This window comes from Zingiber officinale, chromosome 8B, assembly GCF_018446385.1.
Source record: "Zingiber officinale cultivar Zhangliang chromosome 8B, Zo_v1.1, whole genome shotgun sequence".
Taxonomy (NCBI): domain Eukaryota; kingdom Viridiplantae; phylum Streptophyta; class Magnoliopsida; order Zingiberales; family Zingiberaceae; genus Zingiber; species Zingiber officinale.
Window position 1 is genome coordinate 7402201 of NC_056001.1, and position 27671 is coordinate 7429871.

The following is a 27671-nucleotide window of genomic DNA, read 5'->3' on the forward strand; positions in this document are numbered from 1 at the left end:
TGCTTATATAGGGAATGGATCGATCATTAAATTTGAAAGGAACACAACTGCAATCAAGGATCTAACACACCATACTGTAATATATATAAATAATATTCACATGCTTATCCTTCTTTTTTATCATGTATTAATGGCGCCCACCGCATCAGCACACCCGATAAGGGAGTTACGGGGGGAATGTATCTTTTTGGCAAAGATAATTAACATTAAATATTGTCACACGTTAAATCATTTTAATCTGTAATTATCAGCTTAAAAGATAACAGTTTTTCATGTGTTGATGGTTGGCGTGGCTTGTAGAGGTGATAAATGAGTGGTGGTAATAACTGAAGAGGAAGAAGCAATGCATTAAATGCACCCTCCTTCATTAACTCCACCTTCCTTATTTAGTTCACCAAATTTAAAGCACATCAAAACCCATTTTTAAGCGATAATTGTAATCAATCACTTATTGCTGGTCAAGTAGCAACCCCTCGCCTCCTGCTGATCTTCTGAACCTACTCCAATTCCTGTGACCACTTTGCCAAGATACTCAGATATTCAGCCATGGATCAGTGACTCATCAATAAATTCCTAGTTTTCTTCTTTTGCTTGGATTCATTATGGAGCCTACAATAACTCTTGGGTATAACAGGTTTTGGCTGTGGTATTGATAAAACCTGCTGGAATGAAAGTCTTATGTATTCATTTTCCAAATCTTATAGAGAACTAGAATTATAATAAGAGACCTCCACTTAGAGCTAATGGAAGTTGTGATCCTTAAGCAAATCCAAAAGTACTTCATGAATTGAATGCTGGGTGATGCAGGAAGACTGTCTAGCTAACACCTGCTTAGCAAGGCATTTTATGGCATTCAGCAGAATTGAAGCTTATTGAGGAGATTGATCCTCAAGGGGGGAAAAATCCCTTGACATTAAAAGCAGGAAGAAAAAGGTCACAGTTCATAAGTTTGAGCCACACCTGCCACCATTAACTCTCCTCTTTCAATTGCCTTGAATGCTGCTTCTTTGCTCTCACAACCACAGCGCCATCAATCTGCCACCAGTTCCTGTTAAATGCCATCTCCTACCTCTTCTGCTCTTTATGCATGCAATTTAAAGGATTTAATTAACACACAACGATAAGATATCAGGGAATTAATGCAGCATAAATTCATGAAGAGGCCGATTAGCAAGAAAAAGGACTGTGTAGCGTTCATCTACTGTTGACTCTGAGCTTGAGACTGACCTGAGTAGAGCGATTTCAGTAGCCATATCATGCAAGACATGTGTCAAAGAACACTAATTTGATGAGCAGGTTCAAGTCGCTAGTGCATTTAAGAAGATATTCATTGTTCTCCAACTAATCTGGTGGGAAATTAAAACATGAATTGATTAAGTGAAAATCAAATTTCTCGACTGGGAAAATGTTGATCGATACACCATGTACCTGAAAAGTAATAATTCATTTGATTGTTATATATAGATAGATAACACTGACATAGACGGAGTCTGCCAGGAAATTTATGTTATGAACAGGAAACTAAAGCAGAGGAGAGTCGAAATTAATGATATCTTCAAACAAATGATAAGACAAGGTGAGCACGAAAGGATTCTTAGCATTAACAACCTGATACTTTTCTTGAAGTTGTTTAGATAATCGTAGGGTGACATCCAAGAACAAACTTCCCTGTAGAATTTGTATGGTCCAACATAGGTTCATAAATGATAGAGAATTTTACCAAAAGCTGTTCTTCATGGTTGGTATTTACTAAAATGAACTCCTATAAGTGTCACAAGTTAATTTGAAAATCAACCTGTAGAGAGATTTAGAGTAAAAAAAAAAATATGTCTGAGGACTTGGAAGTTTGAAAGTTCAACATAGGTTGTCTCAAAACAAAACCATGGGATAGGTATGTTATTTTCATAGTACAAGCTGATGCACATATCACCTTGTGCTATGAAAAATAGTACCGTCTTACAAGTTGCTTTACAACTCAAAAACAGTTTGCAAATCATCTTGTGTCGTCTTTTAAAGAAAAAATCGGAGTTGTAATGGGAAAAGACAAGACTCCTGAAATGCCATTTGGGTAAAAAGAAGTTACAGTGGTGCATTCAAATAAATATCAATTATGAAGGGCTTCTGTTCTGGTTGCTTGAAGCTCGTTGTCCATGTCAGAAAAATGTTAAGTGTATGTTAACTTTGGAAATACAAGAGTGTTGATGGGTGACTCATATTTAGATGAAGATCAATGCGATGAATATTATGGAAGAAAAATCTATTAAGATTTTTTTAATGAAATTCTGTTACGATTTTATATAATAGAATTCTATTACGATTTTTCATAAAAAATTCTATTACGATTTTTCATAATAAAATTTTGTTACAATTTTACCGGATCTAGGTTTATGCAATATTTATAGGGATCATTGTAAACCTATTGAACGACACTCACAAGAATCATGTAATGTAATTCTCTTGACCCCACAGGTCATCCGAGTTGGTATGTGGTGGGATGCTTGCCACATGAGGTCGCAGGGTCGAAACTCAGGGTAGTCGGGGCATAAATCCCCGGTCCCTGTGCAACTCACCCCACCTGCCACATGCTCGCTCAGGATGCTGTGATTTACCTCCCTCGTGATGGCCTTGGGTCGGGTGCGGCGGGGGCGAGCGATTTCGCCTTTTGCCACATGTAATGTAATTCTCTTGTGCAGAGAGAATTCTAATAAAACTTCGGCCGTTTTTATGGAGTAGGCACACCGCCGAACCATGGTAACTGTTCTTCTTCTCCTTCCTCGTGTTTACTTTTCTTTTGTGAGTCTTTGTCTTGTTGCTCCGTTTGATTTCTTTCTCTCTTCCTCTTCTTCCGCTTTAGAGGTTGAGAGGTGTTGCCCCCTTCATTGCACAACAATTGATATCAGAGTTATAAGTTTTGGCAGATTTTTTCAACATGTCGGGGACGACTTCTACGAAGTTTGATATGGTGAAGTTTGACGGAACTGAAGATTTCGGATTATGGCAGAGAAGAGTCAAGGACTTGTTGGTACAACAAGGCATGGTGAAGGCGCTAGGATAAAGGAAACCGGAAGGAATGGAGATATTAGATTGGGAAGAACTTCAGGCGAAGACAATGGTAACAATCATGTTTTGTCTTATGGATGATGTAATGTACCATGTCATGAACAAGGAGTCACCGATGACAGTTTGGCAAAAGTTGGAAAGTCGGTACATGTCAAAGTCATTGACAAACAAGTTGTATCTCAAGTAAAAATTATTCGGGCTGAAGATGACAGAAGGAATTGATCTGAGCTAACACATCAACGTATTCAACCAAATTATAAGTGATCTGAAGCGGATTGATGTGATGATCGAAGATGAAGACAAAGCGTTGGTGTTGTTGAATTCTCTACCTTCATATTCTACGTATGATAATTTAGTTACTACTTTGATGTGAGGTAAGGAAACTCTCAAATTGGAGGAGTCACAGGTGCATTACTAGGTTTTCACCAAAGGAATAAAACAAGCGATAAACTTTCTCAAGGAGAAGGACTTGTGGTAAATAACAACCAAGAGCGTGGTAGAAGCAAATCTCGATATGGATCGGATAACAACAACAAGTCTCGTTCTAAGTCGAGAAGGAAGAAAGTGATTATGTGCTACAAGTGTGGAGGCAAAGGTCATATCAAGAGAGATTGTCCAGAGATAAAAAAAATATATTGCAGAGAACAAAGGTAGTTAGGCAAAGTTTGTAAACATAGTTGAAGAAGAAAATTCAGAGAGCGGTGATGGAGATATGCTATCAGTTAGGTCGAGTTCGGAGCAACTGATGGATGCATGAATTTTAGACTCTGTATGTTCATATTACATGACTCTAAATAAGGAGTGGTTTGACACTTATAGGGTAGTGGATTCTGATTCAGTGTTGATGGGAAATGATGTGTCATGCAGAGTTATCGGCATAGGAATGTCAGAATCAAGATGTTTGATGGTATGATCAGAACCCTATGTGATGTTAGATATATACAAAAGCTAAGGAAGAACTTGATCTCACTAGACACACTGGATCGTATTGGTTGCAATTACAAATCAGTGAGTGGGGTAATGAAGGTCAACAAGAAAGTTCTGACGATAATGAAAGGATAAAAGGTAGCAAGAAACATCTACAAGTTGATAGGGACTACAGTTATAGGTGGAGTTACCTCGGTAGAGTCTGAATAAGACAGTACTGTCTTGTAGCATATGCGGCTAGGACATATAAGTGAACATGGGATGCTAAAACTTTACAAGAAAGATTTGTTAAAGGGTGTCAAGACGTGTAAGCTTGAATTCTGCAAATGCTGTGTCAATACTTGGGATTAGCATCCCGGCCATGCGCTTTCAACTGTGTACCTGCATTTACCTCCCTCCATATCTATGGGACTAGAGCCGTCAATTTGGGTTAGGCTCGTCGGGTTGGCCCACCCCGCCAAACAATTTAAGCGGGTTAAGTTGGAATTTTAATAACCCAAGTCCGCAGCGGGCCGACCCGCCTAGGCCCGTGACCCGCGCGGGTCGGGCCGCGATGGGCTTGGGTTGGCCCGCGGGTTGAGAAACACATGTAAGCAGTTTATATCAGTAGTCAATGCTACAACTACGAGAGTACCAAGGGTTAAATTATAGCATTTCATTATCTTCTTCGTTGAGAGGAATACTAATTAGGAAAAGCTTATACTTGTGAAGTTTAGTGTGATAGACAAAAGTTACAGAAATATATATGCACACAGAGTCGATTAATCTTAAAAGTAGATGATCTTCTTATTTGATTCATTTATGGGATAAATCTGAAATATACATTATGCACAATGAAGAGCTTGGTGTGTGTATCCAAACTAGATGACCTTCTTAAAAGTAGATGATATTCTTATTTGATTCGTTTACGCACGCACAGTCAGGGTACCACTGATCTAAACCGCTCGACGTATAGCCAGAAGTCCTAATTACTATTCCTCTTCGTTGCATAATTTTATGCCAGTTTATTATTTTTCTTTGTTATAATTTAAAAATAAAAATAGTACTTTTGACCCAACATAAGTACTTATTTATGTCCATTTATATTTAAAATATTTGTTTATGAATACATTTGATTGATAAAATATTTTCGAAGTAAAACATTGAACATATGAACTATTTTTTTTTTTAAAAAAAAAAATTTGATAGGCCCGCGGGTTGGCCCGCCAAACCCACGACCCGCCTTGAATTGGGTTGGGTTGGAAATTTCCCAACCCGCCAAGTTGACGGCCCGCCCCGCCCCGCCCCGCCAAATGGTTGGCCCGCCACGGGCCGACCCGCCCCACCATGGGTTGACCCGTCTGACAGCTCTATATGGGACCGACTCTAGGAGGCCACTGATGTAGTGGTTCCATATTTTTTGAATTCTGTAAATTCTGTGTTATTGGTAAACAGAGGAAAGTGTAATTCAAAACGATAACAAATAAGATGGAGAGAATTCTGGACTACGTACATATAGATCTCTAGGGACCAACCAGTGTAACATCACGTGGAGAGCACTTGTATTTTGTGAGTTTATTAATGATTTCTCACGAAAGGTCTAAGTATACTTTATGTGTCACAAGTCAGAAACTTTTGTAAACTTTAAACTGTGAAAAACTGAAGTGGAGAATTAGACCAGAAGGAAGATCAAATATCTTAGGTCAGACAATGAGACTGAGTACATAGATTTAAAGTTTTAGGAATTTTGTGAGCGACATGGGATAATGAGACATTTCTTGGTTCGCAGAATAGTACCTCAGTAGAATGGGGTAGCGGAAAGGTTGCATAGGACAATCATTGAGAAGGCAAGATGTCTCAAGCTGAATGTAGGGCTTGCAAAGAATTTCTGGGCAAAAGCGATTAACATGACATGTTATCTCATTAATAAATCACCAAAGGCAACATTAGAAGGCAAAGTATCAGAGGAAGTATGGACAGGAAATCAAGTAGATTACTCTCATCTTCGAGTTTTTACATGTCCAGCCTATATGCACATATCTAGTGAGGAAAGATCAAAGTTGGATCCGAAGTCAAAGCAGTGCATTTTTCTGAGGATATCAGAAAGGATTTAAAGGCTTTAAGCTTTGGAACTCTAAGACAAACAAGGTGGTGATCAGTAAAGATGTGGTGTTTGACGAGAAAACTATACTATAGCGTACTCAAGAAGAAGGAAAGGAAACACCACAGAGCAACATAGAGAAATATGTTATGCAGGAGGAGCTAGAGACTCATGACTCCGATGATTCTAGATCAGAGCACACAGAACATCGCACTATAGTTGGTGGCAGAACGAGACGAGTCATAAAACTACCTACCAGATGCGGATTTGAAGACTTGATATCTTATACGCTTATGACTAGTAGCGGAGACCCTACATCTTTTCAGGAGGTAATACACAACTCTGAGAAGGACAGGTGGACGGGTGTTATGACAGAGGATATGGAGTCATTGCAAAAGAACCAAACGTGGGATCTAGTGAAACTTTTTTAAGGAGAGAAACTTATAGGGTGCAAGTGGATATTCAAGACGAAAGAAGCAATGTCAGAGGGAGAAGAAGTGAAGTTCAAGGCTCGGTTGGTAGCAAAGGGGTATTCATAGGGAAAGGGGATTGACTATGAAGAAATTTTCTCTCTAGTACTAAGACATATATTAATTAGAGCGGTGTTGTCTTTAGTGGCACATCACGATTTGCAGCTGGAGCAAATAGATGTGAAGACGACATTTCTTCATAGAAATTTGGAGGAGCAGATTTTTATGTCACAACCTGAGGGATTTAGTCAGCCCGAACAAGAGCGTTGGTTTGCAAGTTGAAGAAATCACTCTATGGATTGAAACAATCTCCTAAGTAATTGTACAAACGTTTTGATTCATACATGATTCAAAACGGATATAGAAGATGTAAGTATGACTGTTGTATATATGTGAAGAGCCTTGAAGATGAATTACTGATTTTCTTATTACTATACGTAGATGACATGCTCATTGTTGCGAAGAAAATAAAAGAGGTTAACAAATTAAAGAGGCTACTGAGTAAGGAATTTGACATGAAAGATTTGAGAGAGACTAAGGAGATTTTTGGGATGGAGATTCACAGGTATAGAGCTGCAGGGAGATTATGGTTGTCTCAACGTAGCTATGTGAAGAAGATGTTGGATAGATCCAACATGAAGAATGCAAAGTCGATGAGCACGCCCTTGACACATCATTTCAAGTTATCTAGTACACAGTGTCTAAAGACGGATAACGAGATCCCAGAGATGTCAAAGGTTCCTTATGTTAGTGCAATTGGTTGTCTGATGTATGTTATAGTTTGAACGAGACCAGATTTGACACAAGCAGTTAGTATGATAAGGAAGTTTTTCTCAAATCCTGGTTGACCACATTGGGATGCAGTGAAGTGATTTTCAGATACTTGAGAAATACAACTGATTATGACTTCATGTTCAGCAGACAACCGGAAGATTCTTCAGTTGCTGGGTACGTAGATGTGGACTATGCAGAAGATTTAGATAATAGGAGGTCTACTATAGAATACATGTTCACTGTGACAGGAGGACCTATTTGTTGGAAATCTATGATACAATCTATTGTTGCATTGTCTACTATGGAGTCAGAGTACATGGCAGCAGCTGAAGCGGTAAAGGAAGCTTTATGGCTTACAGGGTTATTTAGAGAACTGGGTGTTCAGCAAGGTGGAGTCAAGTTGTTATTCAATAGTTAGAGTACTATCAATTTGACGAAAAATCAGGTGTATCATGGAGAACCAAACACATTGATGTGAGGTTTCATAAGATTAGAGAGTTGATTGCTACCAGGGAAATTCAACTTAAGAAGGTTCACACTGCAAACAATGTTGTAGACATGCTGACAAAGCCAGTGACCCTAGAGAAGTCAAGCATTGCTTGAACTTAATCCATATCTCTAGATGTTAGAGGAAGGAAGCCCAGACCCAGAAATCCAGATGGAGTTTTATTCAGATACTCGTGCTCTTCGAAGGGGTGAATATTCACCAAGGTGGAGATTGTTAACGGGTAGCTTATATTTGAATGAAGGTCAATGCGATGGATACTATGGAAGAAAAATCTATTAAGATTTTTCGTAATAAAATTCTGTTACGATTTTATATAACATAATTCTGTTACGATTTTTCATAATAAAATTCTGTTACGATTTTACTGGGTCTGGGGTTTATGCACTATTTATAAGGATCATTGTAAACCTATTGATCAACAATCACAAGAATCATGTAATGCGATTCTCTTGTGTAAAAAAAATTCTAATAAAGCTTCGGCCGTTTTTGTGGAGTAGGCACGCCACCGAACCACGGTAACTCTTCTTCTTTCTCTCCTTCTCCTTCCTCGTGTTTGCTCTTCTTTTGTGCGTCTTTATCTTGTTACTTTGCGCGATCTCTTTCTCTCTTTCTCTTCTTTCATTTTAGAGAGTGAGAGGTGTTATCCCTTTCTTTGCGCAACAAAGACAGTACAGCTGAAAGGAAGACTCTTGAATCACTTTGTTTCCTTAGAGATGAAATGGGGGCAAGAAGAAAAAGATACTAGTTGGAATTTTGTAACATGTTCGAGATTTCTATTTGACATATTGGTTTTCATGCAAGACCTTGATTGAATGAGCCAGTGTCAGTTGATTCCTCTTAAATTTCTGTACTGGGTCCAGAAACTATTCAAGAATACAGATTTAAACATGAACAGTAGTCCACTAAGTTAAGAATTTAACATGAGTTTTGAGTTATTTGACATACATATACAAGAAGAATTTATATTTTTCTAATGCAGTTCCTGTGGAGATATGAGGATAAGGGCTCTAGTGGCATGATTTCCACAATTGCCTTCCTTAGTTGGCTGTTGATGGCAAAGAAACACAACGTGGCAAAAGGCGAAATCCTCGCCCTCAGGGCCCCTGCCGCACCCTGTCCAGGGTCATCACGAGGGAGGTAAATCACGGTAGCTCGGTGGCAAGTACGCAGTGGGCCAAGACTTTTTTTGCACAGGGATAGGGAATAAATCCCCGTTGCCCTGCGGACTCGAACCCATGTTCTCAGTGGCAAACTTCCACGCCTTTACCAGCCGAGATAACCCCGTGGGGCGGCAAAGAAACACAACGTGTCACTTGTTTTGGTAGATGATTTCTTACCTTTCTATGGACTGCTCGTAGAATAACACAGCAGGTCTTTCACCTTCTGTCCGATAATTTTTCCTTCAGATATACGAAACTCGGTCGATCTTTTTCACGATCTATGGCAGCTGGATTATAGCGAGGATTGACTGATACCACCAAACCGTTGAATAAATTATATTCTAAAAGAGAAGGATTGGAGTATGAAAACCAAACTGCCAACGCATCAAACAAACCGCCATGACCGTGGCTAGAACGAAGCTGTCTCCGCTACAACGTGTGCGGGTGTTCCCGTTTTCCGATCCTCTCCCAATGTCATCCCCTCACTTCATTCCTCTTGCTCCCCTTCTTCCCTCACCGAACCCCCACTTCCCATGTCCACCACCGACGTCTCACCCGTCCCTGCGCCCGAGCTCGGGACCTTCGTCGTCCAAGTCGCCAAGGACCAGATCTACCGCGTCCCCCCGCCGGAGAATGCCGACCTCGTCGAGCGCTACCGCAAACGGAGTAAAATCCGCCGCCGCAACCCCTGCTTCCGCTGCCTCATCTGGATCCTCGCCGTCGCCTTCCTCCTCCTCCTCTTCGTCGCTACCACTGCCGTCGCCTTGTACTTCATTTCGCGTCCCGCGTCGCACGCCTTCGCTGTCCGAAGCCTCTCCGTCCGGGGCACCACCGATCCCAATAAAACAGAGTACGATCTGACCTTGAGCGTTAGAAACCCTAGTCACGAATTGGGGAGCGTGGTGCTCGTGTCCGTCACGAACGTAGCCGAGATCGCGGCTGGAAAGACGCCGCGGTTCTACCAGGGGCCCTTGAACACGACGACGATGCCGCTGGCTCTCCGCGGATCGAACGCCTCGCAGCCGAAGGGCGCGGCGGCGTTGCAGTTGACGGCGAAGTTGAGAGCGAGGCCGAAGGTGGGAAAGTTGAAGCTTTGGAGTATGAGAATGGAGGTGACTTGTGGTGTTGGAGCGAGTGCGCTGGCCGGAGAAGCCCTCATCTTGTCGCAGCATTGCAACACCAAGCTTCGACTGTGATTGAGCTGGCAAAATTGCAAGTTTGAATTTCAAACAACCAACCCTTCTTCATCTTCTATTATTGGATTGCTGTCTATTTTTGTTCTTCTTCTTCTCATGATCGGTTCAAATTTGAATCTGCTTAAATTAGTGCATGTTTATATGTGAATGCTAAGATTGTGAGACAACAGGATCTATGATGTCAAAAATGCCCGTGGGGCAAGTTAAAGCGTATCTTTGGAACGGCTACACCACGCATAAGTCGAACGACCTTCCCAAGCTAAGGAGCAGATCTTTCGAAGAAACAGAAAATAGATAAGAGGATGGATCACTCATAATTACGATTGAATCATGATCATGATTCAATTATAATTGATTATGATTCTTTTTTGAATTCACTGTCCTCCGATTATAATTTGAATCAGAACGGATGATCGAAGTCCGTCAACATTGGATAAGTGGTCAGACAGCCTGACACTGAGTAGGAGGTGACCTCCGGATAACTTTCAGTCATTCGTCCCGATCCAAACTATAACATGGGGACTATAAATTAAGAAATTATAGCTAATTATAACTTGATTATGACCATAATCTAACAATAATTACAAATGATCTATCTCCTAAATTACTTTTTGTATGAATCAAAAGATCTGGGCCTGCTAAGAAGATAGGAGAGAGTAAAAGCTATCTGTATGTTGGCGCCAACCTGAAACTATCTCGAGCTGAATCGCTCTGTGCCACCTCATCACTAAAAGTCTTGAAGTACAAATGAGAGTGTCCTCGGATGGGTCTAGTGGCTAGCGCATGAGGTGTTGTCACAATGAGGTCTGTGATTCGAATCTCGGTAAAACCGAGGTAAATGCCTCCCTTATGTGTTAGTCACTATTCCAAAGGCTAATAGCCGTCCGTGATTTACCTCCTCCGTGTTGACCTTGGGACGGGTTGGCGGAGGTGTTGGGGACGAGCGTATTCGTCTTTTTCAATTGAATCGCTCTATGCCACCTCACTAGAAGTCTTGAAGGAAAATGAGGGTCTCCTCGGATGAGTCCAGTGGCTAGCGCATAAGGTGTTGCCACAATGAGGTCTGTGGTTCAAATCTCGACAAAGCCAAGGTAAATACCTTCCTTATTTGCTAGTCACTATTCCAAAGGCTAATAATCGCCCGTGATTTATTTCCTCCGTGTTGATCTTGAGACGGATTGACGAAGACGCTGAGGACGAACGTATTCACCTTCTTCCACAATTGAAGTACAAATGAAGTTCATCCAAAAAGAAATAAAAATACAAGGACAAATGAATAATTGTTGAAACCACTAAGTTTAGACCAAAATTTGATGGGTGGAACATCACACTTTCTATCTTTAACTCCCCCTCTCACTATTCTCTATTTTCCCTTCTCTTCTACCTCCTGTCGTCAAATTATCCTTTACCTACGCACAGTTGCCTGCCGCAAATTTCAATTAGTTTTGCTTAATTTCAAATTCTAATTAACCATAAAACACATCATAAAGTAAAGCAGACAAATCCTCTAAACTTTACAGAATTAGCCAAAAGCAGTGCCAGGAATACTGCAAACATTGCATAAAACGGAAAGGCAAACGGCACATCCCATGGGAAATACTAACGCAATGAAACCAAGGGTAAACTCAATTTTCTTCTTCATCATCCAGCTCATAGGCCTTGAGCAGGTGAGCGCACACAGGTAAGGGAGTGTCCTTCTGGAATCCAAGGGCATTCGCATATCTGGTGGTTGAAGCAATACCGTTATTATTACTGAGGAACACAGGAGCTTTCTCACGGCCCTGGAGTGTAGCCTTGCACCCACTCTCAGGACTGCTAACGAGCATAGATTCACACATCTCATCCTCATGTTCCCCAGCAACTAGGATATTGTAGGTGCCGGTGTGGTCAGTAGTACCCTCAAAACTGGATGTTGCTTCCCCTGCGGCTTGCCGGTGGCACTCGACTTTTACCTTTGCACCTGTGCAAAAAAAACAATGTTGCAATGTGAAGGGGATAGTTTGAAAGAGTAGAACGATCTGTTATGAGGAGATGCTTATTAGATTTACATGATTTCTTCTTTATAAGACGAGAGAATTATAGTTCCCAATTATGTATGGCCTTTTCTTGTTAAGTTTCTTCCTTGAAGGTAAATATTGATTCAAGTCAGAACTCATGCTCACAGAAAAGTTCACAAAAGCTCAGTGATGAGTTAATCTATAAATATATATCTGTCTATATCCCAACAAATCTCTATTTACGAAGAATGCCAAAGTTCATAAATTTTCAAAATTTAATAAAATTATCTCATGAATTGAGGATACGGTTTTTGTGGCCACTAAATCTACATTTTTGTAAACACTAGCTGTAGACAAAAAAAAATTCTTTAAATGAATCAATACTATCTAACTAACCTACCTTTTTTTTTTTGCAGTAGTCTGTTTTTCTTTCAGGAACACTATTCATTCTTTAGCAAAAATCTAACTCAAATGAGAAAGCACTCATTTCCTTAGTCACAAATTTCCGATTAAGGTAAATTAAAGTATATTTAAAATACCATTAGATCCTCCACAGTCCACATATATGTCATAACATTTTGGGTTAGATTGATCTCCCTCTTGTGCTTTAAAATTAGACCCAATCACTGGCAAACATTATCTTCTATATATGCAGACAATATATAATTTTTCTGTCATCAAGTTCTACTTGTTCGGACTATTTTCCATCAGCTACATGAATCTCATCAGCCTCTTTTTTGGCTGTGAAATTTTTCTGTAAATGTGTGTGGGATTATGGCTGGTGCATTTTTTTCCTTCAAACTAAATCCAAATCCACCCTCAAATACTAGCCTAAAACAGACAACGGTTAAAATTAAACTTAATAGAAGTGATCCGTCAAGACCATAAAATCTCCTATAAACAAAATATCTCATAATATGGAACTAAAATAAGTTGTCATAAATTTCTTCATATGCAGCTTAAGGTCTCATTTGCACTCAAAATTTATCTTATAGTTTAAAATCATCTCTGACCAATGAAAATGAGACACATGGTAGCTCAACCATTACACTTTTTCAAACATTTCCTATCCCTAGGTTTGGATGTGCACTTATTACTGTTACAACTCACCCAAGTAAAGAACTTACTCATTAACTTGTTACTAGTAATCAATGGCCCAAATGCTTAAACTAAGGGCATTTCCAATGGGAGGTTTTTAAAGAGCTTTGTGAAATGAAAAAGTTGAATAAAAAAACTCTAACCAATATGGATGCAAGGTTTGAGGTTTGTAGTATAAGAGTAGTAGTGAAATTTCATTCTTTCATCTCAAAATTAACAATATGGGTGGGGTTAATTAAAGATGCACAAAAAAAGTTGATAATGTAGGTCCACAAAAAGATTACAAGGAGGAGAGAGTGAAAGGTTTTTATGCTTTTGACGCGGCATTGAGGTGACATTAAGGTGACATGTTAGAGATTACAAAAAAGATGCTCTAACCATTGGAGATGCCCTTAAGTTAATCATAGCTCACCTGCCATAAGGTTATATAAATCACCTTAATATTAGCCCACAAATTCCAATAAACAAGGGAACACATATTTGTTTCGGGAGCTAAATTACTATATAAAACAAAAAGATAAATGATGTGGTGATAAGGGTGGACCCCCTAAAAGGCAAGTCAAAACTGGGAAGATCAACTAACGAGGCAGTCAAAGTCAATAAGTGGTCAACCTTCAAAATCACCAAGAGGAGCGGACCTTGAATGGTCAACCGGCCGATCGGACCTCAAATGGTCAACAGAGCCTAATTTCAGGTCTCTTTACATGAAGACAAAGGTGTAATGAACCGAGGAAACTCAACCGACCAAGCCTTCCAATAGGCTGGACATCACGTCTCAATCAATGACAGGCAGACAGAGCTTAAGGCTAAGTGCTAACTAACTCGACCAACTTCCCTTGTCAATCGGACCTACAGATCGATCGGACAGGCTGTGCCTTCAAGGGAAACGAAGGAGCCGAGTGAAGACCGAGTTATTGACTATGACCTGCAAGTCGAGCTGGCCATCAGCCCAATGGCTTCACTCTCGGTGTTACGCAGGATAGCGAGGAATCTTCATTTGGTCAATAGAAGAGTCACATCCCCAGCCAATCACCTTCACCGCTTTCGGGCAGTATCAATAAATATCCAGATAAAGATTATTAACAAAAGATAAACATGAGTTTATCTAGAAACTTATCTTTTCGCAGTAAATTTTTATGGCAACAAAACAATCAAATCTTATCTACGAAAAGAAATAGTTTTCCCAATCAGACATTTAAAAGAAATTAAGAATAATATGCACAAGATATTTCACGGAACCCTACCCAGCAGAATAGCCTATGTTAGCAAATACCCCAGCGAGGAACCATAGATCGGTGGCCAAGAAACGTACGCAATACGGTGAGACCCTCACCTCTAACGTAGGTTGACGCCGGCGTCTCGAACCCGGCGCGGCATGTGTCGCAGAAGACGCGGCCCTGGACGACGAATCCCGGCTTGACGCTGGCCACACCGCGGGCCGCTAACGCGATCGATGGGAGGATGCACGCCACTGCAAAAAGAGCAGCGGATGCCAAGATTAAGTGTTTGGTCATGGAAGCGACGGAGATGGAGAGAAGAGACAGAAAAAACGAGAAGGTGAAGAGCGTTGGAGGAGCGGCGGGAGTGATCTGCGAAGCGCAGCAAAGGAGGTGGTTTTAGTGATTATGACATCGTCAGATTAGGAAAGATAACTGGCGCGTGTCGGTGACATGATTTGATGCATGGAAGGTTAGCTGTCGTTGGTTACAACGATGGGTAAAAAATCTTTATTTCCCACCGTAATTGTTAAGAATTCAGTATTTCCAAATTATAACTCTGATAAATAAATAAATAAATATCTTATTTTTGATCAATTTCTAAATCTGCTGGTCAAAGTCAGTGGAGAAATTTTATTTACTCCTACGGACAGTTTTCTAATTCGCGTTCGATAAATAATTCAAAGTGATGCTTTTATTTTTATTTTTCGATGTATGTTGCCAGAGCATTTGGTATAAATTATTAATTAGAAAAATGTTAAATAGATAGAATGAGATAATGAAAAGACATTAATCTATCTGGAATTCCCTTTGATATGTATCTTTAACCCCTCTATTTTCTTATTTTATTCTCCTGTTTTTTAAAAATAATATTTAACTTTTTTAACCAAAGTTAGTAAAATAATTTATAAAAGACAATTATATCTTCATATTAAATTTATTAATTCTAGGCTACTCAAGGTATTTTCAACATATGCGTTACCAATTTACTAATTAAAATTAATAGATTGTACGTAAGTATCAACAATGTATAAAGATTAATATTTAATTATATAAATAAAATAAAAGTGAGTAGTTTAAAATATATTTTTATTCAATATATAATAATTATTTTTTTTCACTGATCCATGATTATATAAGATTCCACGAAAATGGATGAAGGTATAATTTTTTTTCTTTACGCGAAGGTAAATTTTTTTCATTTTATTCAAGCTCTTTTGCTTTCTCATGCATGCACGTGAATCTCAATTCATCAATAAGTTGACCGCCAAAGAGGATAATATCGACAATGCCAACCCTCAGTTGCACAACCTTTGAATTAAGTAGTTTAAAATATATATTTTTGTAGCCCCAAAATTTTAGATCCCCCCTATATTCATGATTATATAAGATTCCGCGAAAATAGATGAAGGTATAATTTTTTTTCTTACGTGAAGGTAAATTTTCTTCTTCTTTGAGCTATTTTGCTTTTTCATGCATGTACGTGGGTCTTAGTTCATTACTAACTTTACCATTAAAGAGGGTAACACTGACAATACCAACCCTCAGCAGATAAGCTTTGCTTTCCATAACACCAAGAGCGGACGCATAGACAAACCGACATCAACCACAGATCCAAGCGAGTGACGAAGGGCACCATCACTTGATGCTATATATATATATATATAGTCCTTATATGTATATTTTTCTCCATGTGTACATAATAGATTTGATGAGGTGATCAAGGGGAGGACCCCATCCCGTTGCCATGGTGGAGGTCAATGCCATCGTGGAAGCCGGTCAAGGCGGTCAAACGCCCTAGACCACTAGCCGAGCGGGTAGCACGCTCGCCCGATCAGGATAAAGAAGACCCAATCTGAAATCATAAAAGCTCGGCAAAGTTCCGAGCTTCCGACGCTCAGAAAGACTATTATGCATCTGCAAAGGCACGTCAAGCGGCTTCCCTGCTCGGCCTTATACAGAGCTACGAGAACATAGCGGATGCACGACCGAGCTATGCTAAAACAGAAGATCGGTCGAGCGGCTTTCTCAAGACAACGGAAGCGCTGGTCGAGCGGCCTCCCCGCTCGGCTAGAGAACACACTCAGCTGAGTCGAGCGGCTATTCCGATCGGCCCAGTAAAAGACACGACTAGCTGGATATTATATTTTTGGGAGCATGTGCCACAGGTGACATGGTCGACGACTGGCTCAAACAGAAGATCGTACAACAGAAGCTTCTACTGTCACTTTAGAGATATGCTCGGCTTGTTAAGGTATTGTGTCAGGGATACTTTACTGATACATCTTTTCAGGAAAAACTTCGGGAGACGTACACGCGCGCTACAGGAGCCCTATATAAAGGGAGTCCAAGCTTCAGCAAAGATAGACGAGAATCTACTGTTGCTGCTACTATTCGCTACTTTGCTCTGCTTCCATACATCGCCGGTAACTGACTTGAGTGTCGGATGGTCATCGTCGGGGACCCTTTCCTTGGCTCGGTACTAATACAATTGTCGTTGCAGGGTCTCGAGGAGTCGACACATGGTCAATCGAAGCACTACGTTCCCAGCTTCCGTCACCTGAACTATCGAACAAAATCAAGATTCAACTAATTAATAATTAAAGAGTCAATCCTGAAGACATATGTAATTATGTGGGATTAAGTATTATTTTTCAACGAGAGGATCCCGAATTTGGATGACGTGTATGGCAAAAGATACAAATGATTTACTAATTTTTAAAGAATAAACTAAAATTATTAAAAATTTAAAAGAAAAACTTCAATAAAATACTTAACTATCAAAAACTAAATATTTTATTTTAAAGATCTCAATGGCTAATGATAATATGTTTAGAATAAATAGCTTTATTTATGTGACTAATATTATTAATTTTGATAAAGTTAAAATATTTTTTAATAATTTTAATCAAAATTATTATTATAATATTTTTTTTTATCAATAATATGTTTGATCTAAGTGACCAAAACTTGCTTATGAGATTATACCGCGCTATCAACATAATTTTTAAAATAAACCTACTATATGCACCAAATAAAAATTGTTTTTCAATAACAATTTATTTTTTTTTAAAAAAATATCCTATTGAATAGTTATTTTCTTCGGCACAAATAACCTGGTCAATTGCCCATTTACTTTGTTCATCCCAGAGGCCTTTTTGGTAATGGTCAAAGCGAAACAAGTGTAAAACTCGATGGCAAGATAATAATCATACACACAAAGCTTAAATAGTTGAAAAAGGAGTCTACTGAAGAGAACCGAACGCAACATGTAGCCCAAGGAACCTTAAAAAAGAACTTTGACAGTCAATAAGAATCATTAAAAATATTTTCAATTAAATAACTAAAGCCAGCTAATACATGACAAAATAAAACTAAACAAGAGGACTTCGAAGCATCTTCCTTCTATAAGTAATTTAAAAAATATATAGAGTTATAACATCCTTAGTGTATCCAATGCCTATTTGCCCCATCCAAGTCGATGACCTGGAGTAACGTAAACCCTTTCATGAATGATGATTCTCTGACAATAACGTTTCACTAGCCTTGAAGGTCTAGCTATTCGTAAGTTTCCTCGTGTGATCTTGTAGTTGCCATCGTATGAAATAATTTCACTATCACGCTTCTCAATTCTCTCTGATAGAAGTGATTGTGATACACTGTAATGAAGCGGTTTTAAATCTAAAGATTGGGAATGTTAATATGTTTATGTTATCGCATTTTTGCTCTAGCAAAAAATACACCAGCTAAGAGACCTGCAGAGGTGGGGTTTAAGCTTGTCAATTAAACGCACGCCACATACAAAACACAGAACCGGAAAATGAAGATAGCTTACCAAAAACAATGCTCAACAGATTCTCAAAGCTGGTCGGAACTTTAAAAAGAAGGATTCCAGCAATTGAAAGCGGAATCTTATTTAGCGATCCTACAAGGCTGCAAACTCACATCAGCAGACAATTAGCTCAAGCTATTTGAACGATATGCAAAATGGAAGTATGCATCATTGAGCAGGATTATAGAATATAAGAAAAATATAGAGATCTCTAATCAACGGCGTAAAACCCAACAATTTGAATATTGAATAATATGTAGACAAAAGTCTTAGGGTAGAATGGATCATCATCAAACTAAGTTTTCCTGACTATAAGCAATGGCGACCAGACCATGTGTGGATGGGTGGGTGGGCAGGACAAATATTCAGACTAAAATAAAAAGTGGTCATTATTTGAGTAAATAAGTAGTGTGACTGAGGATGGATTGGCAATGAAATTTAACAAATTTAGTTAGGCAAATTAAGGATTTTCTGCCCTACCTGTATGTAGTTGCACCTGTCTGATGAAGAAACCACATTGAAGTGAAGCTGATAGCAAGACCTAGAAAACCACTTAAAGTTGCCACCAGCCAAAACATAGGCATCTTCAAAAGTGGCCTGCCAATTCATTCGACAATTCATAAGACTGATAAAGAGAGTGCTTCAGAGAATGTAATGAATTTCAATTGATACGGGCAGCAGCTCACAGTAGAAAATATTTCACTAGGTTTTAGTTAAGAAAATCTTTTAGTCAAAATGTCTAACATAAATTCACATGTATCAATTTAAATTTCAACACTAAATATTTGCTGAAAGTATTTTGTATATGCAATAATTATCAACTATATCTTTCCGAAACAATCTTTTCCATTAAAAATTCAGACATCATTGCAGAATCAAAGTATTTTTGCTGAATAACATGATTAGTTGGTCCCAGAAATACAGAATTGTAAAACAATAGACAGGAATCTTGGCAGCAAAGGTTATGAGAACTAGTCAGCCCAATGACATGCCTAACTTGTGTTTTTATATTTATTTTTCATTTCCTTTTTCAAGAAGTGTAATAAAACAAATTAAACCTATTGTGGATGCTATTATCATCAGAGTTTGAAATCTTATGTCACCAACGGTCATGTGGGGGGAACGGGCGAAAAGTAGCATTCCAATAAATAACTGAAATCTATACCATGCATAATAACCTCCTTTCCAACCTGTGTTGATTGTACCAATTAGTATTATGTCAGGCTGACAATATACTTTGACAGTGTGATGTACGTCAAATGAATTCCAACAATTTTTATTACTATTTAAAATCTATTTCCTCTAAAATTCTAACTCAATTATAGAAAATATAAGCGAATGACAATTAGATGAGTAAAACTCATCTAAATTTATGTAGACATTCTTTAGCACATGCCGAATCATTTCAAGTATTGGCACAAAATAATAAGAAAGTTTTAATTAATTGACTATCTTATTGCTACAATTTTATTTTTATAAGTAAATAAATTAAACAAAAAGAAAAGGTATCAAAAGAATAAAACTCATCTATGTTCATCTCAGCAGTAAAGCATATCAAGTGTTAGCATAACATGGTACCAAAATTATACTATTCCACCCAAAGACAAAAAACCAACATGAAATAATAATTTAAACTTTGTTCGAAGCTATGTAGTTGTCTTTTCATCTCCTTTCTTTCTCCTCTTTCAATTTGCCATTAGCACTATCAGTTGGTACATCGGCATGTTACCAGACTCATTGTTCGATTTAAAGATAAAAATTCTAGCACAGCACAAGATTTTAGACCTTGATTATCTTCTATGAAAGCTCGAGTTAATACACAACACTCCGCCGAAACTAAACTATCAGTGTTAATCAATTGATGAATGATCAAACTACCATCACAATGTTTGTAGTTTTTTTTATGTCAAATGAGAAAAAAAATAGCATACAGTTCAGATAATTCATGTTCCAGAATCAAAAACTGAAGCAGCTCATAAAAAATATTACTACAGAAAATCAAACAATGTATGTAGTAAGAAATCAACATAAACTACTCACGTTTTACAAAGATAATCAACTTCATTGAAAGCAAATATAAGAAGAAGTCCCAGAGGAAGAGAAAGGATGTTATTAAGCAAAACCATTGAAAACTCATTTAAGTTCCCTGATTTGGTGACTTGCTTTGCAGTATCCATAACTCGCCGTAGTGTTAACTGAGGTGTAGGAAACCCTTTGTTAGTTCATTGAATAAAGAAACAAAATTGTCACATTTACAAAAATTGTGATCAATAATATCAGATTCCTGGTTAGTCAACTATTATACATTAAACGATAGCAAAAAAAAAAAAACAAAAAAGCAAGGTCAAAGTAGAACACTTCAAATACTGTAGTTAGACTATTGAAAATTTTCCAAATAGGTTCAATATAGTCAATGAATGGATTGCAATACGTTGACTCCAGTGAAAATTGGGCAATTTGGAAAGAACATGTATGGGTAGTAAGTTCCAATATTCAGGTGTTAACCTACAAGCTCCAACATGGCAACAGTATATCACTCTTGGAATATACTCTCACATATCAGTCTAAGTTTAAGTACATATAAATACCACAAATCAAACAAACTATCTCAACGGATATAAAACATTTTTCTCCTTGCAAAGCATGTAGCTAACCTTGCTTAATAAGTTCTAGCTCATCTTAAAGTTATTTTGCTAGAGTGGCTTTTATGTCTGTACTCAATTGGCTATTGTAATCAAAGAAGCAGTGCCCAACACACCATATTTGGCTGCAAATCCATATTTCCTTGACAATGAAGAAAAATTTAAAGAGAAGAAAAAGTGAAGTCCAAGAACTTGTGACGCTAGTGTTCTATAACAGTTATAAATTTGTAAGAACATATTTAGACAAAATAAGAAATGAATTGACGTGACTCGTTATAATCACTGATTGGCACAAACATGGGATAATCTTTGAATCTGCAGAGTAAATAAAACATAAAAAACTGACCGAATAGGATGCTGTCAGAAAACAATTTAAGATTTGCCATGCATAGCCAATTGAGCTAAATGATAGGTCCGTTATCCCTCCAGAAATTGCCGAAACTATCTGCAGAAATAGTCAGTGTGTGATATTGAAGAAATAGCATGTTACGCTAAAAGGCATGATTCTTAAAGAAAAATTTCACTAATTCAGAAAGGGAGCATAATCTATTTAAAAATGAATATCAATGAAGTAGCTAAATGAAAAAAAATATATATGCCAAGCAGTGCTAAGAATATTTGATAGCTTATCACCAGGCAACCCATCTATGTCCATCTTTAACAGTTAACGAGATTCCTAGACTAGTCATATGTACATAAAATCATTTCATACCACTCAAATATATATATATATATATATATATATATATTGCATGCTTAATTTTTTCTGCGCTTGACAAGGAAGTACCATTAGGATCAGAGCTGTCCACACTTTCCTGTCATGATGCTTCATGAAAAGGTACATCTCACCGATAGCAGTAATGACATTGGTAACATTCTTAAGAACTGTTACCATGGCAACATTGATGTATTTTAAGCTGTGGCAGGAAAAAAAATCGATTAGCATTATTTGAACAAGTATCTTTGATTATGGGATAGTAATATTTAGTCACACGAGATAATGTTGAAGCGTGGGTCACTACTTATGCAAGTAAGCTATAAATAATAATGTCTACTATGGAAATAATGAAAGATATAGAACTGTATCACATGGTACTGCCAAGATTTAGAAAAAAAAAAAACTTATAGTCTAAGGAAATACAGAACTAGGATAGAATTTTTCCAACAAAAACTAACTGGGAAAGCTAACTACCTAATTTAGAGATAGATGCAATGCCAGTTTATTGACACAAAATCCATCATGTCATGTGAACTGAGTGATTTCAAGAGGCCTGGAGATAACAGTGTTACACCCTACATTGTTCAGGCCCTCAAGTGGAAACGTAGAGCTTTAAAGAAAGGCTACTTCATTTTTGTCTGAAATTAAAAGGAAAGAAGGATGTGGAGGAAAGGAACAAGGGAGAAGAACATTCTTTTGTTTACTTGGAACGGAAAGAGGAACCAAATTTTTTCTTCCTGGCTCTTTCCAGCCAAATAGTATGAAAGCGAAGAGAGAATAGGAGGCGGGCATATTGTCCAATTAGTTGAGGGAAAAGCCAAGAGTTTCCAAGTAATCTCAAATTGGTTGCAAAAATTCCCCCAAAAAAAAAAACAAAAAAAACAACCGGTTTATCTCATTCCGTTCCTTTCTCTCCACTCACTTTTTTTTCTTTCCCTTCTCTCCATGTCTATAGCATGGTTTCTTGTCTTGATAGCAAGAAAATTCAAATTGACATTAAGAAACTTGTTTGAAACCAATGTGTGAGTTGGAAGAAATATTTCAATCTTATTCTAAGAAACAAGGCATCTTACACCTTATATAACAACAACACAATCCATAATAACTAATATGGGACTACTATTATGCTCTTCCTCAAGGTGAAGTTTCACAAACTAAAAAACAAGATTGATTAATACATTAGCTGAAGATATCATGACACTAGTGCAACAAACTCCCTCTAACTATGATGGTGAGATGTTGAACTCAACAGCTTGGTTTGTGCTTCAAAAGGGTACTCATTGAATAGAATCTTCTTCCAAAACTCCCCTTAAACAGGTGTTGAATTGAAGAAAACTCCAATGGATTGCTGGTAAAAGATAGACAAGGCGACCAATATTTATTCATTGAGATGTAAAAGAGAAAATTATGTGAAAATCCAACAAAAGTTTAATATTTTCAAGGGTCAAAAGAAGATCTTGGAAAAGAGAGTTGAATAAGTTATGGCATCTACAAGAGGAAAAAAAACAAATATTGAAAGAGAAAATTAGCCCAATATAAATTTTAAGGAAGCAGAGCGAATAAAGAGATTTGATATAAGTGTTGTGGACAAGAAAGTGAGATCAAGGTTTCATCTCTTGTGAGAAAGGAGAGATGCTATGAGAGATAAGTAAATTCCTCATCATTTTACCCCAAGAGAGATAGAAGATAACAAGAGAGAAAATACAAGAGAATGAGAAAAATTATGATTACATGGAATTCAATGACTAATCTTGCTAAAAAGATTTTTAAAATTAAAAATTGCACATCAACTTGATATCTTTGTTTGCATAAGTACAATAATTTTAATTACTAGAAAGTTTAGCTGATTTGTTTTCCTTTTTTCCTTATTTATAGTAAATACTTATGCATTCTTACTGTAGTTAATAAGTTATGCTTTTCCAAACAGAATAAAGTTAAATACTTTTTTTTATTAATACCTGCATACATATCAAATGTACCCAGATGCAGAACCTCTGGTATTAACGCATAGATAAGTAATTAGAGTTGACACAAGATGAAAAAATACAGGATTATTTGTACACTTCTATTAGCTTTCATGCATAGCCTTTATCATATTGATATAATTGCTAGAGGTATACAAAGAGTATATATAGCTGCTACTCTTTTTACTTGAATTAAATTAGGTGGAATATACTAGAAGAAACAACAATTTTTAAGGGAACAAGTACAATATGCGACTAATCAAAGAAGGAAAATGAAAGTAAAGAAGATAACTTTATGGCATTTCCTGGACTGATCCAAATACTACCTCTCAATATTGATGCAGGGTAAGCAACTAAGTGACAAATATTAAAGAAATAGCATCTAGAAACTTGTCGTACCTAAACATGCTTGTGACAAGCATCCCAACAAATATTATATTCACTGGTAACCAAACTTTGATTAATTTCCAAGTGAGTGGTTCCGTTGATACAACACCAAATGAAGTCAAAATGGAGACTACTACGACTGAAACAAGATTCTGCAAGCAAAGAAGTTGCATTCAAATATAAGTCATTTTAGTCGTTTGAAGCAGTAATGAATTCAAAACATCATGATGTAGGATAGAAGCAACGAAATAAAGGTTATATGCAACTACACCTGGTAAAGCATTAGCGATATCCCAGCATTAAAATCATACCCAGACAACACTACCTTGTTGACAAGTATCATACTACATGATGATAGGCAGTATGCAAGACCAGATAGAAAAGCTTGGTTATTCAACTTTAGAGGTCTATCATAGCGTAAAGGTTTATCCCTTTCCTTTTCAACTTTACCATCTTCTAAGTCCACATCGTCTTCAAAGGATTTTACTCCAGATAGTGGCCTGAAGATGAATATAAATGCTTAGAAATTGGATACATGAAATCTATGCTTTTTAGATATGTGCATAAGATCACAAAAGACCATGAAACATGTAGTAAATATAAAATGAAATGAGAAAACAAAAGAAGAAATATGAATTAATAGCCACACAAGATAAAAGAAATATATGCATATGAGAAATATTCATGAATTTATTCCAGATTGAAGAAATCAATATTCTCTATGCTTCATTTATAACATTATGAACTTAAAGTTTTGTAGCTGTATGGAATTATTATTCAATTTAGAGAATTTATTGCAAAAAACTGTCCAATCAGTATTATGTGAAATAAACATAATCTTCATAGTTACACAATATCAAAGTAACAAAGTGATCAATGAATTCTTTTGCATTAACAATGGATATTGTCTTTAAGTAACTATCATTAACATTTACTGCTTAGATTGCTCAGTTAAATGAGCAATTTTACAATTAGTATGGAATACCAAAAAAAATGGATGAAATAAGCTGAAACAGCAAACGTCAACACAAGCACTAAACTGAAATTTTCATTAAGAAAGCAAAAAAAAGGAAGCGTTATTTTTAAGTTGCAAAATGGTTTTCTGTTGGCAAAAATAAATATCTGTAGGATAAGCTTATAAAATAGTCATCGAGAAGAAAAGAAAAAAAGAAATGATACTTAACATATATGAAAGAGATGATAAGTATCATCTTGCCTGCTAACGTCTCTTCTTCCACTCACTACAGGACTTGTTGCAGGACCTAGTAAACTTCCATCCTGATCATGGCTCGCCAAACCATTTCTTTCGCCATTCAAAAGTAAACTACTGTTATCTTCATAGTCAAGTCTTCCATGATGTCCATCAGGAGAGTTCAGAGGAGCATGTCTGGTAATTGAAGGGAAGAGGGATAAGTAAGTTTTGGTATTTCGCCAAACATGGTAAAAACAAGTGCGCTTCAAAAAGTAAGATGCAATGCCACCTAAATTCAAATTCTCCATACGTATACTAGTAGAATTAGAGGGAAAGCGAAGAAGACGACTTGGCATTTGATAGTCCAGTTCCTCTTTCACCACAAACAATTTACACAAAGAACTAGTTCTCCACACACAAAGGCTAACTCACAAAAAAGAATATTATCTCTCATTGATCCCTGGAAACTAGTAAACCTAACAAGAAGTAAATTTTCAAACCAAAAAAAGGAAAAAAAAAATCCTGTAAAACATAAAACCCCCAACACAACCAAACTCCATTCACAAATATCAACCCCAAATAGGCCCACAATCAGTATAAATCCCCGAAACAAACTGAATAAAGTCATTCGGCCTTCCAGGGCGGATCAACAATACAACCTTTTAAGCAAAGAGTAGGAGCAATGCTTACGTGAAGCCCATCATCCGACGAGAAAGAAGGAAAGAACAACGAATCCGAGTATGAACCACGCCAATGCCCTCCCCTTGCAACGAAACGAGAGAGGGCAGCAGCAAGGATACGAGCAAATCAAATCGCCCCCATTAAAAAGAAACGACGACGAAGACGAAAGAACGCAAGTCATCTAACACGTAACGTTGACTAGTCCAGTTACAAAGGCCTAAAAATTTAAAGAGCAAAACTTTCGTACTCGCGCCATTGTACCCAACAGTGTACCAATATTTTTCAGGGAGTCAAGACGACGCGGTTGGCGGGTCCTCCAGACGTGTCAATTCATGAGTCCCAGGATTTCTAGGGTTCTCCGTAATTTTTTTTTTTTGCGACTTCACTGTCCGGAATAAATCAGGAAAGCAAAACTGGCATCACATATATTTTGTTATGACTTGTCCAGCTGTCAGGTAGCGTTCAGTTATATCGGACCGAGATAAAATTTCGGAACGCTGAGTCGTTCCGTAACGGGTTAAGGCCACAAAGTGGGTGACAGGTTATGGGATAGGGAAATCTCCATCTTTCAAGATAGCTCGTGAAAGGCACATGGAAACACAACACGTGTCCTTCAGTATGGAAAATTGAAATATTACTTATGTAAAGCTTACCTATCGCCTAATTAATTTTACTTTATAAGAAGAAACATTGCACGTGACAACTATTTAAGTGAAATAATTGACCTTGAATAATTTGATAAATGGAGATGTAATATTATTATCCCATATGATGGACTTGATTGTAAGTTGTGAATATAATATAAATTGAATTTATTTGAATGATCTAATTTAAAATTATTAAATTTTAAATTATTAAATGTACCATTAATATGTAGAATTTTCTAACTAGATCTATTATTTAGGTCATCTTAATATAATCTTTATTTCTCATTGACGAAGGTTGCATGACGTCGTCAACCCTAATTTCCTTAGAAAGTCTTTCTTATTACTTCCATTTATTCTTTTTCCACAAGGATCATCATATTCTAAAATGACGCTATAGGATAAGGACAATTACTTTACAATTAAGTTCTTTGTCGATTTATGTTTTATGTTTTTACTTTGCTATGTCATGCTCTGCCAAGTTAGATCCTGTTCTTTTGCTTAACAAGGTTTGTATAATACAAATAGTACTATGTTATTATGATTGAAGAATTTAAATGTGCAATATAATAATGGCATAACAAAAATGGAATAATACTTCCTTTCATACCTTTGACCTTAAGGTTTTACGCTACCATAATCATCTTAGAATAACAAGGCTCTGATACCAGAAAGAAAAAAAAAAGGGGGGGGGGGGGTGCTACGGATCGAAACATCAAAGTTGAAATTATGGAAATAAGGGGAAGATGAACTCACAGATTCCACTAACTTCAAACTCTTTACATTCTCCCGAGTAGAGCTCAAATTATTGCTTGAATACTCTGCAGAGAGTTTTGGTCTCCTTATATAGAAGAGGAGAGAATCGTCAGGTGCTCATTAGGCCCCATCGTCACGTTCCCTTGTCTCCTATGGATAAGAAGGAATCCTTTTTTACAGCACACACTTCACTCATACATATGCTTTACAGCGCACACTCTACCCATGCACATTGCCTTTATTCCACGTGGTCGTCCTAGGATAAGAACGAATCTTCTTTACAGCTAGGTTGCTTTGGATTTTCTAGGACAAGATTATGTGGGTTGAGTTAGTTGGACCCACCACTCCTGCTATTCCTTTCTTTACAG

The 27671-nt window shown here is 37.4% G+C and overlaps 3 protein-coding genes across 5 annotated transcripts; 1 reads left to right on the forward strand and 2 right to left on the reverse strand.

Moving 5' to 3' along the window:
- The first annotated feature begins 9347 nt into the window (after positions 1–9347).
- LOC122013456 (NDR1/HIN1-like protein 13) lies at positions 9348–10175 on the forward strand. Its single transcript, XM_042569742.1, has one exon. The coding sequence runs from the start codon at positions 9513–9515 to the stop codon at positions 10173–10175; it is 663 nt and encodes a 220-aa protein (XP_042425676.1). The 5' UTR covers positions 9348–9512.
- A 1490-nt stretch (positions 10176–11665) lies between these two features.
- On the reverse strand, positions 11666–14878 carry LOC122015924 (pollen-specific protein C13-like). The gene is made up of 2 exons (XM_042573031.1): positions 14604–14878; positions 11666–12135 (listed from the first exon to the last, which is right to left on the reverse strand). The coding sequence occupies exons 1-2, from the start codon at positions 14782–14784 to the stop codon at positions 11801–11803; spliced, it is 516 nt and encodes a 171-aa protein (XP_042428965.1). The 5' UTR covers positions 14785–14878; the 3' UTR covers positions 11666–11800.
- A 2919-nt stretch (positions 14879–17797) lies between these two features.
- Positions 17798–27346, reverse strand: LOC122017129 (GDP-mannose transporter GONST1-like). 3 transcript variants are annotated; one of them, XM_042574639.1, is made up of 10 exons: positions 27304–27346; positions 25247–25417; positions 24481–24530; positions 24043–24182; positions 21749–21878; positions 21308–21406; positions 20360–20514; positions 18800–18916; positions 18323–18420; positions 17798–18242 (listed from the first exon to the last, which is right to left on the reverse strand). In XM_042574639.1, the coding sequence occupies exons 3-10, from the start codon at positions 24481–24483 to the stop codon at positions 18199–18201; spliced, it is 786 nt and encodes a 261-aa protein (XP_042430573.1). In that variant the 5' UTR covers positions 24484–24530; positions 25247–25417; positions 27304–27346; the 3' UTR covers positions 17798–18198. The 3 variants fall into 3 exon arrangements, with proteins under 3 accessions (XP_042430573.1, XP_042430571.1, XP_042430572.1); XM_042574637.1 differs by lacking the exon at positions 27304–27346 and adding an exon at positions 25913–26094 and having other exon boundaries at positions 24302–24530; XM_042574638.1 differs by lacking the exon at positions 27304–27346 and adding an exon at positions 25512–25650.
- Between the last annotated feature and the right edge of the window lie 325 nt (positions 27347–27671).

Bases quoted from the DNA above. Each gene is read 5' to 3' on its own strand.
- LOC122013456 (XM_042569742.1), top strand. From the start codon at position 9,513: ATGTCCACCACCGACGTCTCACCCGTCCCTGCGCCCGAGCTCGGGACC.
- LOC122015924 (XM_042573031.1), bottom strand. From the start codon at position 14,784: ATGACCAAACACTTAATCTTGGCATCCGCTGCTCTTTTTGCAGTGGCG. The intron at 12,136-14,603 runs GTGAGGGTCTCA...TTTTTTGCACAG, and splicing joins GGCGTCAACCTACGTTAGAG to GTGCAAAGGTAAAAGTCGAG.
- LOC122017129 (XM_042574637.1), bottom strand. The intron at 24,531-25,246 runs GCAAGATGATAC...ATTCATCTTCAG, and splicing joins GGAAGAAGAGACGTTAGCAG to GCCACTATCTGGAGTAAAAT. The intron at 20,515-21,307 runs GTCAGTTTTTTA...CCTACACCTCAG, and splicing joins TTCTGACAGCATCCTATTCG to TTAACACTACGGCGAGTTAT.